Source organism: Balearica regulorum, chromosome 18 (genome assembly GCF_011004875.1).
Source record: "Balearica regulorum gibbericeps isolate bBalReg1 chromosome 18, bBalReg1.pri, whole genome shotgun sequence".
Taxonomy (NCBI): Eukaryota; Metazoa; Chordata; class Aves; order Gruiformes; family Gruidae; genus Balearica; species Balearica regulorum.
In genome coordinates, this window is record NC_046201.1 from 7,797,816 (window position 1) to 7,810,321 (window position 12,506).

At 39.7% G+C, this 12,506-nt stretch overlaps 1 protein-coding gene across 2 annotated transcripts in view; it reads right to left on the minus strand.

The window, feature by feature from the left end:
- Positions 1-12,506, minus strand: part of GRB2 (growth factor receptor bound protein 2) — a 52,966-nt gene that overhangs the window by 7,727 nt on the left and 32,733 nt on the right. For both annotated transcript variants that reach the window (XM_075770570.1, XM_010305708.2), the window contains one exon: positions 4,425-4,522. In XM_075770570.1, coding sequence (XP_075626685.1) covers positions 4,425-4,522 — 98 coding nt within the window. The remainder of the gene's footprint in view (positions 1-4,424; positions 4,523-12,506) is intronic.

Genomic DNA, 12,506 nt, shown 5'->3' on the forward strand with positions numbered 1-12,506 from the left:
CTGCTTCATTGCAGAGGAGTGCTAAGCTGGGCATGCAATTTGGTTCTAGGAAAGATGCTGATAAGACTTGTTTCAGTAGCCTATTTTCTTGCTTTTTCCTACAGTCAGGACAATCCAGCAGCTTTCACTTCAGCAGCCACATGAAATAGCTGCATCATGGAAGCCACATCTGAAACTCTTGACATCTGTGCAGAAGTCAAAGGCGCAGGCTGACCACCTCCATGACACCAAGTGTGAATCTACCTCAGGCAACCAGATCATCAGCACTGACCAACAGCCCCTGGTCATGGGATTCTTACCCACATTTACATTTCCAGACTAATCCAAGATTAAAGACAAACAAGGGCTGAGTGGTAGGTCATATGGTGTGGGATAAGCAGAACCACCTTCACAACCAAAAAGTACAGCTTTCAGTTCAGAGTAACAGATCACACAGGATAGAAGTACGTACTGCAGCCTGTAACTGCAGATGACTGACCTTAGAGGAGAGCATTTAATAACAAGAGCTCCACTCACAAAGTTTACTTTCTACAGTGAAGGGTTTGGTACAGCAAGAAGAGAGAAGTTGCAAAATCCTCCCTGAAACAGTTGTTCTTAAGAGAAGTTGAAGCTTTCATGAAGTCACAAAGTCACCAGATCTTCCTCCCTAAGAGGAAGCTCTCTCTAGAGGTGAAGGAGGACCCGATTACTTGATTATCACACTCGCCAGCTACTGGCAGCCCTTGCTCCTCTCACTGGCTGTCTTCAGTATCTGCTCATCACAGGAGGCTACACAAAAACACATCCCTGTATTATATCAAGGCTGATGAGTCCACAGATGTATTTCTACTATATCAACATTCAATAAAACTGCTCTAGGGCATCCCCCTTGTAAAAGGAGTATTCATTCCATTTAGCTATGCAGCTCCATTATGAAAAGCATTTTGGCACTGAAAATGATACATCTTGTTTACAAACTCGGTTTCCATGATCACCTCGACATGTTTTACTTGCTTGCAAGTCTTGCTGTATACTCTTTATTCCCTGGAACAGAAAGGACAAGCTTTCTCCCGCAACTGTTCTATTTCCAGTGGTAAAGAACTTCATGGCATTTACTGCTTTCCTGGTGGTCTAGCACCTGCGCTGCTTCTTGGCACCCAAAGTGGTGGCAGACACAGCAGAGGGAGTGTCTACCTGTCTCTCATTGCACCCTGCTGCCTCCAAAAATCAGCCAAGAGAAACCATTATGTGAAACTCCCTCAGAATTCAAAGGTAGTATTTTGTTTCCTGGGTTTTTGGCACAATTTTCAGAAAGATAAGTAAGTGTTGAATTTTGCCTCTGCCAAATGTTACATAAAGTGAGCTTTCTATTATGATTTTAGATATCTTGCCATAGTTCTTGTTTAAAAAGTGTTTTAATTCTGTTTAGTTCTCAAATAATTCTCAATTACTCACATGTGACTTGGAAACACAAACCTCAGAACTTCTATAATCCTGCCTGAAGCCTCAAAAGTATACTCTATTCCTCCCCTAAATTTTACTGAATCACTACTAAGTAGAAGTGTACAATTCAATTAAAGGAAGTCACACTTCCAAAGTAACAATACCAAATTCTTAAAGTTTTCTGCCATCTGTTTCTAAGACACTTCAAATTGACTAAAAAAATCTTTCATAATTCTTGAACTCCCTTGCAGTTTTATGACTTCACTACCACTTTAGAGATTCAGAGTAAAAGGAACTTGAATTCTAAATATATAAAAAAAAAAAGGAAAACCCCATAGATGAAAGAAACTAAGTTATTTTGAAAGACTACTGTCTACTTAAGAACATGCTTGTAAAGCATCAGAAGTGTTGTGCACATGTGAATCTTTGCTACAGAATGAATGAAAAAATTAACAAATATCACCACGTGTCAAAAATCACACATGGAGAATTAGGCCAAAGAAACCGACCCCAACATTCCAACAGGTTCCCTGCTGAAGGGGCTAAGCTTGGTAACATTTGTCTCCCACTAGCTTTGTAACATTGGTGAAACTTTGCCAGTCAGCACTGCAAACCAAATCCAGGCATTACTGCTGATGCTGCACAGCTTAGAGGGAGATGCACTGATTGGTACAACACAAAGTTCACATCGCGTTCAGACTCATTTCAATCGGCAGTTTGGCAATTCTTTTGGCTTTAGTTCGCACAACCATTCAGCTTGGCCGATTTCCTCCCCGTGAGTTACAATACTGCCAAGTGAGACTTCAGCAATATCTTCAAGAAAAGCTGATTACGAACACAAACTTGAGATTCACACACTACAAGCCTGATCCACGCTATTTCACAAACGGCAAATTCTGCCCCTACCCCTTAAAAAGCAAAAGGTAGTCCTGCCACTGAACTGCATCGCCGTGCCTTCACAGGAAGCCTCCTGCCCAGAGTTTCCTGCAGCTCTTCTCCAAGTATCATGGCTATGTCTACTTACATTTTTGCTTTGTTAATTGATGTGTCAATTCAGATTAACCCTTCAGAACCCAGGTGACTCAGCTGGTGACTGAGAGGCACCACATTTTCCCTTCAGCTTCATTTGCTGATAGTTACAAAGCAAACCGGAAGATTTGCAAAACACCAGCAAGAAAAACCACTGCATTTAAGACTAGCTATGGGGTTGGAGAGATTTATGTCCCAGATCCTAGGACAGGATTTAAAGCCATTTTCAGTTGCTTTCTTTCCAAACCCTCCTGAAAAGCTCTCATGTCACCTTCCCACAACATGGTTTGATACTAGTCTGAGAAAAGGAACATTCTCTTTCTCACACCTGGTCAGCTGCCTGCAATTTTGCTTTTTGTATGACCTGTTGGACTACTTAGAGAGCTCTGCATTACAGCTAAGCTAACACTACACTATAAAAACTTGTGCATAATTTCCCGGAGTTGTTAATGCACTAGTTAAGACTCCCAGCATTGCTCACACATGGAGCTAACTCCATCCAGCTGCCATCAGCAGTTTAAACATCTTCAGAAAAGGTCAAATTATCTATGCTTAAAAAACACTACCAAATTCACCCACTTGCAGGCTCAGATATTGTTCATTCCTCTTTGATATCAGAAAGCAAAAACCTGACAGTTCTATCCCTCTAAAACAAAATACCACGGATGATTACAGAACAAACTGATCACCATAGGAGACATCACTGCAGTATAACTCAAATGCCTGCAAAATTGTTATGAGAAGACGTACGATGATTCATATCAACGAGAGAGAGAGAAATTGCAATGTACATTTGTGATCCCCAGTGGACTAGCGTGATCAGGGTAAACTAGACATGTTACTGCAGCAGACAAGGCTTTAAACCATTTCAGAGTTTTCTGATGCATCCTTGCTTCACTTCCGACGCGGCTGCACTAAAGCAGTATACTTTCTCTCCTTCTTGGGGCACAGTCCCTCAAAAGCTTCCTTCTGCCATTTCAAAAGAGCCCTTAAAAAAATAATTCTTGATTGAACAGCAATATCTTCATGATATAATTACAGCCAACAATTAACAAATCAATCATCAGTTTTTGTGGGCAACTGAACCACTAAACGTCTTTGTAAAAACCCTGATTACAGGTTTTGCTGCTCCTTCCTAAATCTTTTCTCCCCTTTGAATCTGTTACCCAGAGCTCAGTTTTCTTGTTCAGATGTTGAAGGATCTCAAAGGTTGGCAGAACCAGAGTTTAGTAGAAGACAACAGAAATATGTGAACTTATACAAAGAAAAACCCAGTCATGAAAGGCTAACTGTTTTCACATGCTTGATTCTTTGTATCTAAGAGGAAACTTTCAAAGCAGTTACTCAAATACAGTTCTCTGGAGCTACGAATCAATGCAACTGTACTTGCACAGCAGTACACGCTCTTTGAAGTTGGCCTCTTTTGCAGGCAAGGTGTTCAACCAGATGACTGTTAGAGCTCCTGTTAGACCTAAATTATTCTATAATAATAGATTCTATACTCAGGATGTGACATAGACATATTAAGAGTTCAGCTCCAAACATCCTTACACATTTTTCTGGTGGCTCTGAATGCCACAATTTTTACTCTTATCTGCTATGTTAGGTAAAATAGAGAATCATCACAGGAATGCAGTCACTTTTTCCTGAGGCAGTGGTGGCAACAACTCTTTAGCAGAGAGTTTTCTGCTGGTTTATGCCTGCTACGCCCAAGGCTGGATTGTCTGACCCTACAGCAAAACAACCACCAGAAAAGTGTCCAAAAATACCCTGCTGTATAGCTAGCTGTGAAATGAGCTGCAGTAAACACTACAGCCAGAGATACAACTCAACAGCCATCCTTTATCTATCCATACATTCTGGTAGATCTGCTAAGGTATACTTAGCAAAGTATTCAGCACAAAACCTCCTTTCTGCTTGAGAGGATGTGCAAAAGTAAGATCAAGGGAGCCTATCACCAAAGCTCTACTTACGGATGTGGTTTCATTTCTATGTAGTTCTTCGGAATGAAGCCGTCTTTTCCATTGAGTTCTGCCTTGTACCAATTCTGATCGCATTCTTCATTCAAAACCTAAAGGAAGCAAACAAAAAAATAAGCTTACCGCATGAAGATACTATCTTATTCTTCCCATTCTTGTTTCAAAGGCTGCTCTTGTAAGATGAACCTATAAAAAACGGTGCTAGTCATCCTGCTCCATTGCATCTCATGAGCATTTAGAACTGTGGTGAACAAAAAGCTGGAAAAGTAACTTAAAATAGCCAAAGGATTTTAATACCAAAACCCCATGCTTTAGTAAGAAAGTCATTGTAGGTCCACAGGTACTTTTAACAACATAACTAGACTGAGATCTGTGCCAAAGATTAAGTTGGTTGCCATCACCAAAAACTTCTGTCCAAAATCTGCAAGACAAGAAATTGATACTTTATCACTTCTAATGATCGCATTTTCCTGAATTCAACTGACAAAGCTGATGCTTTCAGCATAAATGTGATTTCATCCAGCTTTTCTGTATTTGGTTGCATACTAGATATGTTGAAGATTCTCAGCAACATCTATATTATAGAGAATTTTACAAAAAACCTCCCTCCTAGTACAGGCCCAGCTGCAGATACAACTGGCTGCTTCAGCTGGTTTTGCCGATACAAGTTAAAACCAGGTTAAATCAGATGGCAGAAACAGTGACTTGCCTGTCAAGCATTTTTTATGTTAATAAAGTTAAACAAAACAAGCAAATGTAGATGAACAAAGTTTCCTCTTTTTTTTTTTTAAAGTGATACTTTTCTTACTGTAACTTTACTCTAAAATGAAAGAAAGATGAGGAGTCACGAGAGGAGCCACGTGAATAGGTAGCTTTAAAAAGTACAAATTGATACTTCAAAGCTTAATTGCTCTAAAAACTTTGGTACTTTTTTTTTTCATTGTCAACTGGTACAGTGCAATAGACAAGCCTGGTACACCGACTGAAAGCAGTTTCTTGAATAAAGTAGTAGCCTGGCTTTATTTACAGAACATAATACTATAGTTTGAAACTACCTTTCCTCAAAAAGTTTTTATTTGGTTTTGGAAGTAAACATCACACAGAACTTCCTCCTCTTTAAAATTAAGCACCACAACAACATTTTTCTCCAAGCACTTTCATTCCTTCTCAGCTTTCTGAGGTTCTTTAACTTTGTGACAGTGGCCAGCAAAAAGCTGGATCTGAGTTTAAAAAAAAAAAGAAGGATATACTTAAAGCCTCAAGTCACAAAAGTATCACATGTTTCGTGTTGCCTGAATGCGGGAAGATGAAGAAATGCAAAGAGAAAGACAACATGAATGCAGATCCAGAGATCACATGCTACATACACATGCAGTTATGGTGAAGATACCCACCAAACCCCAAAATCTTCATAAGCAATTACTGCTGTTTCTGACTTTTTTCTTTTTTTTCCTTTTTCTATCTCACTGTTTCTTTTTTTTTTTTTGGTGATGAGAAGAAATTTAAAAAAAGGAAAAGCAGACAAAAATTTGCAAGTGCAGGTCTTAAAATTCTTATAGCTGATGGGAGTGCTTCAGAAAATTCAACTCTCAAGCCCAATTTTTGCTGCCTTTCAAAACTACGTGACATATCAACACTCTGATCTGCCTCTTTGTTGACTGCTACATATAAAAGAGAAAAACCTCAACACCAACAGAAATGAACTCTAGTCAAGCAAAAAGAGAACAGAATCTTAATCTCCTCAGTGAATTACAGTAGGTAATAGTTACCTGCCTGTTCCTTAACTCCCAACAGAAGAGGCTGATGGTGGGATGTACATGCCCCAGGTGCCAGCACTTCCATCGGGGAACTAGCCCACTAGCAGGGCCACATCTACACAACTTTAAGTGAGCAAAGATAAGCCCATTTCAGGATATTTTCAGTTGAAGAGAGATTTTAATACTGAAAAGAGTCTAGATCCTTTTATGTGGATAAAAATATTCAAGCTATTTTTTTGCGCAGTTACTACTTTCGGCTTCCATTTATTTACAAGCATTGTTCTAGCATGCATTACAGTTCAGTCATTTAGCAAGGATAATCTGACCACAGGTCATGAGCAGTTCAAGTGTGGCTCTGTAACAGGCTCTGAGGTAAAAGCCTGCACATGGAGAGCTGACGCAGATCAGCTTATGTCTGCTGACTTGCCTTTAAGCATGAAAACAGTGCACATCTCTCACAACCACTGTACTGACGGCGAGACAGAGTTCTGTGTAGAGAGCGATTCAACTCCAGAATAAGAAATACAAGTAGACGACACCAGCAGGCAGCTCTGGGATAATGAGCAGGGAAGATGGAGATTAAAATCAGGTATGTAAAAAAGTGAATTGCATACAGACTAAGGAGACAGAGGGCACAGGTTGAAGCCCAGATCTACCACTCAGTCACGCAAAGATTCTGGCACGTAGTTTGAACTACCAGGAAGTGTGGTTGTTAAATACCTCAGCTGCCATCACTAGAGTCATTTACAACACAATAGAACACAAACATGACAGATTTTGATGTGATTTCCAATAAGCCAAATCTTACGCAATAGTGTGCATTCCTTTATCAAAGATAGCACTGATCGAACCTTTGATAAGATTGTGTACTACAAACTCATTTCATTACCATCAGAGAGCAGTTAAGGGATACGGCAGTCTGCTCTTTTTCCAAGAATAAAAAAGCGGGTAAATTGTAGCTTCATATGAAGGACATTACCACAGATTTGTGCTTTTGGCAGTAGGTATTAAAAATTATCAGAAATTATAATGCCCAAATGTAAATTATTTTAATGAGTTTTATCTTGCTCTGAAGAGATGCTAATAGATTTGGAGGAGTCAAATCACACAGGGCTTGGGGTACTCATTAATGCTTGGCCCAAAGCCAAATGCCAGTGAGGGAGCATTGCTGAGGCATGCATTAAGCTTTGTGACTGAGGAAAGAAAAAAAAAAGCTGGATAAAAGGCATAGTAAGGTGAACTGCCTACACATATGCACGTACAACCTGTTCAGGGGACTTCTGCTGTAATGTTCAATCCTCCACAGCTCCCCTTCTTCAGTGGCTTTGTTTGCTCCAAGGACTTTTTCCTGCTTCACACCCAGAGTGACGTATCTTCATAGCCAGTTGTCCTTTCTAGGATCATTTTAACTAGCTGTCACAGCTCCATTCGCATCCTGGCAGGCAGCCAAACTATCCATGCCCTATATTATATACCAGAGAGCTTATACACACAGAGTCACCCTGTAAGCACCCCTGTTTTCCCCTTTGTGGGTCTCCCAGGGTTCACTTCTCCAGAGGCAATAGAACTTACTGTTTTCTTTACAAAGCTCCATGTTCACGAATCATTTCAAGAGTCATCACCTCCACCACACAAATATCTACAAAAATCATTTTTTCTGACAATGGCTGACATAGAAACCACTGGAGCTACTCCCAATGCTTAGTCAAGCAAAAATGACTTGTACTGAAGAACTTTAAATTCAGGACAACTTTGCAGTCACGTGCACAAGGCTGGAATTCTGGTGGCAGCTAGGAAGATATGGAGCTATTATTGTGATAACTGTAAAATAGTCATGTAAAATTTCAGCTTTCATAAAACTTATGCCACTGATATCCATTACTGACATACAACTAAAAAGTAAGTCGGGAACACACATAAAAACTCTCTGCACTGGAGCATCTGGCCTTGATGTTTACATCTGACACTGCACTCTCTTCTTTTAAATCTTAAACCCACCAAAACGAAATAACTGACTTCATGTAATTAAACCATTTTGCTGCAAACCATTTTAAGAAAAGCATCCAGTAAATCCATCTATCCCATACCTCCAACTGGCCTCCAAGGTATTTTCAGGCAATAATTAAGATTAAAATTTATCATCTGGATACTTAAAAACCAGTGCTGTGCCTCCAAGAAAAACAAAGATTCTTAACTGAACTATTGTAAGATTTTCCCAGACTTAACAAAGCTATAAAATTCAGTCTAAGTACTGCATATATCACTGGATCTTGCTTTGAAAACTTCCTCAAGTACAAATAAATACAGACAAATTAAGCAACAAAATGAAACTTAAGCAACTTAAACTTAAGCTTCAGAGTCTGCAAAGATATCTAAAAGGCACAAACACTTATTTATCTCAACAACTGTTAAAAACTGTTGCTCTTTGTATAGGTCAAAACATAAAGCATTCCTTTGCAGCCAGTCCCCATGTCTGCTATAGATCTAATCAAGTCTACGCCAGAGTGACTCTTCCTTTCACACTGGGGCATCTGTGCCTGAGAGGAGGAAGAAGGAAGGATATTTTTAGCCACTAGATTTGAACACATACTGCCATGTGATGTCCTCAGTCTGTAGTCAGCCCTGTTTAACAGTAATAGTGGCTCAACTGCTGCCCGCCAGTCTCCTAGTTTGATAACAGATTCTTATCAACAAAACCCCATCTGTTCCCATGGAAATGGAGAAGAGGCACTGCTGGAGGGCCACGCAACAAGGCAGTCACCAAGTTTTAGCTGGAACAGCTCAACACAACAAGCATTCCCGGCCATTTTCAAACTCATACCGGGCAAGTATTTCTAAGCACAGCTTTTCCACCCTTGTGAACTGTTGCACACCAGTCTTGATGCTCTCAAAACCAAACACCTTTCAGGAGCACGCAAGCACTGAACTGGAATATAACAAGCAGATCTGGCATCTCAACGCTCAAGCTGACTCCCATATGCAAACATGAAACTAAACATAAGGCCTCAAAAGTACTTACATGCTTGCAAATTTAGCCAAATTCAACATAATGCTTGGGTTTTGGAGAGACAAAACCCAAGAAACTTGTTCAGAGAAGGCTCCGAGTTTTGGCTGAACCTCCTCTTTTCCCAGAACTGTAAGGTTTCATGATTCTTGCTGAGCTAACTGAAACAGAAGGTAACACAACTGCTCAAGTACAACCTGTTAGCTGCCAATGTGGTTTTTGCTTGACAAAGTTGCACTGACACAAAGAAAAAAAATGCAGTATATTAAAAACGCTCCCAAAAGTGTTTCCAAGGAAAGTGCTCATGACACTCAAACTAGGGCAGGAATTAAAATTTTAAAAGTGAACATAATTCAAAGGCAGCAATTCGACAACTGAATTTTTAACCCCAGAAATTACTTGTCCCAGGGTAGAATGGTGGTGGGGAGGATGGTTCTCACCCTTTGCAGAGGTGCTTTAACACAGCCTTTCATTTCAGAGAAAAATGGCTCCTTTTCTGCTCCAAGAAGAGAGGTACCAACTAGCTACAAAACCAGCAAGCACGCACTGCCTCAAGAGAAGCTACACCTGGATTCAAGAGAGCAAGTTCAACACAGTCCATAATATAGCACTTTTCTTCCCCAGAAACTTACTGTAAATGGCACCACAGGCTATTCAAATTAATCTCTTCAGGGTTTTGCAGAAGACAACCCAAGACATGGTAACCTGCAGCTCCCTGCCTCATCCTCATGTTACACAAAATCCCCTGAACAAATGAATCCTCCTCACTCCGGCCGCCCAACACCATCAACAAGGCGGCTGCAACGGAGGAAATAGCATCTTAAGAAAACATATGGTAATCTGCACATCAAAATGGCATTATAATTCAGGTCAAGCCAAATCAGAATTTTTCTTTTCTTGGTCTACTCATCATGACACACAGTACAGTTAATTTTAAGTTCAAACATTCAGTGCAAAAAGATACATTAGACAATTAAGGTGAATAGCTCAAGAACATACAACTGCTAAAACATTTTAGGCTTTTCCCTAAATTAAATTAGGAAATGCAAGATATCCACATTTTTCAGATTGAAACCTAAAGCACCATGTTGGGACATGCTTTAAGATTGTGAATACTTGCTCTCTAGGCAGATATAAAAAGCTGTGAAAATACTTAACAACAACTGAGCAAGTGTTATTGGAAACAGCCAGAGAAAGATTGTTTCCTAAACTGCACTCAACTACCAAGTATTATAATACAACACCTAAATAATGCATGTAGATTGTAATATAATGCAATAATGTGTTATAGATACAAGTTTTCATTCTCACCCTCACCCCAATTCTCATTATCACTACAGAAGCACCTCTTCCACCCTTACCTTTCTAAAGGCACAAAAAGAGCACAAAATACAAGCTCCAAAAAAATAATTTCAGAAAGTCTTTCCACCAAAACCAATATGAAGTCCAAGGGCCTTTCTTCCCTACTCCTGAAGTGTGCTTTTGTCAGAAGCCTTATCTGAAGTGACGACTCCTACTTCAGCACGGCGCACACGCTGACTTTTCACATTGACAGCGTTTACCACAGCAGGCCAAGCAGCTGAAAGCAGGCATCAAGGAGAGCAAATTTTGAAGCTGTTCAAATCAAAAGGTTAGTGTCTGGGTTGCATAGTGCTGTCTTTAGACATACCTTCTTCTTAAAGAAACTAAGTTATTTCCATTCACCTTGAAGGAACCTGGAAACTAGTCCAAAGTAGAATACAAAAAGTTGAGAGGCAACAAACCAAAAATGACAATGAAAGTCACAGGACACAACCACTCTAGGATCTAAGCTTCTCTTTCCAAACTAAATAATATTGTCCTCCAAGGCTATTGCACAAATCTACTCCTCACTGGAGGTTCGTTCCATATAAACATTTATTGTTAAACGCAGTATTTCCCTAACCTTCAGAAAGGGTTGATGGGGAGAAGTAGCTGGGTAAGATTACAGGAAACGATGTTACTTTTAACTACATGAGATAAAGGCAAGTTGTGATTACAATTCCACGCAATATTTCACCATGCAAACTCCAGATAGAGAGAAAGAGAGACAGACGGACAGTGGTCAAGAAATTCATAGTAGCACTGGCTGGCAAGTACAGTAAAGTATGTTGTAACAAAGCAAAGTCTAAAGAGAGGAATGTAGCTAGGAATTAGCATTCAAGTTTTCACTTCAAAACCACCTTTTTTTTTTTTTTCGGTATGTAACACAAGAATACTTGGGGCAACTTTAAGTTAGCTGAAGTACAATCAAGTCTAGCCACAAGGACAGAACTCAGCACAGACTAACTTACCCTGCCTCTCAGGCCTTGCAAGTCTTGTACTACTACTTTCCCTCCAGCAAAAGCCTTCAAATTATGAAGACTTATTTATTTAAGATAATAGGGGAGAGAGAGAGAGAGAGAGAAGTAAAAAAAAAAAAAGAACAATCTGGGAACAATTCTCTTTCCCTATGGCTCACTTTTTTTGGTTTGCATGGCACAAAGAGACGAGAGGAAAAAACCCAGTATTTTAAAGTATATTGTAGTGATCTCCAAAGGGTCTAATGGAGATCCTGGAAGAAGTCAATAAAGCTCAAGGAACTTTGCCGCAGGTCTTGTCTTCAATGAAGTTTCCTTCTGTGTAGGAAGTTTCCACTAGCACAAACACATAGAGGTAAAATGTTAACAGATTCATCAGTTCTGCCTACGTTGCTTGTGAAGGACAGAGAGATGTCAGCCTCAGCAATTACAGAATTCTCTTCAAATCAGTCCTCCCACTATTACTGCTTGTGTAAAGGTTAAGCTATAGATACCACAAATTGCATATTTTCAAGAAGGTGGTGATGCAAAATCTCCATTATAGAAAGAATGGTAGCCTGCAGTAAAAATCAGTATTGGTGATTTTACAACCCAAACAAAAATAACTTTACAGAGCTAGAAGTAGCTACAGCTAGTGTTTTAATTAGGCTTCCCCTGTCTAAAAGACCAGCAAATGTTTCAGTAGCAGCAGGTACTCTCAGAAGTGAGATTCATTTTATGTTCAGCATCTTTTATGGTACTTAAGTGAACACTAATTCTGACATACTTCGTAAGGCAAGGATAACTGTTCAACATTTGGATGTTGCAATGAATGCACTGTCTCATTTCAGTGCTTGATCAAAAAGGAGTGCAAAAAAGTAAAGAGATTGTTATCACAGCCTAAGCTCTGCAGCTTGGCCTGCACATATAGAGAGCAGAATACGATGGGATTCACAAGAGTTTCTTAAAAAGAGGAAGGGGAGTGTTGTTTTTCCCTAACAGACCAAGAGTTAGTTTA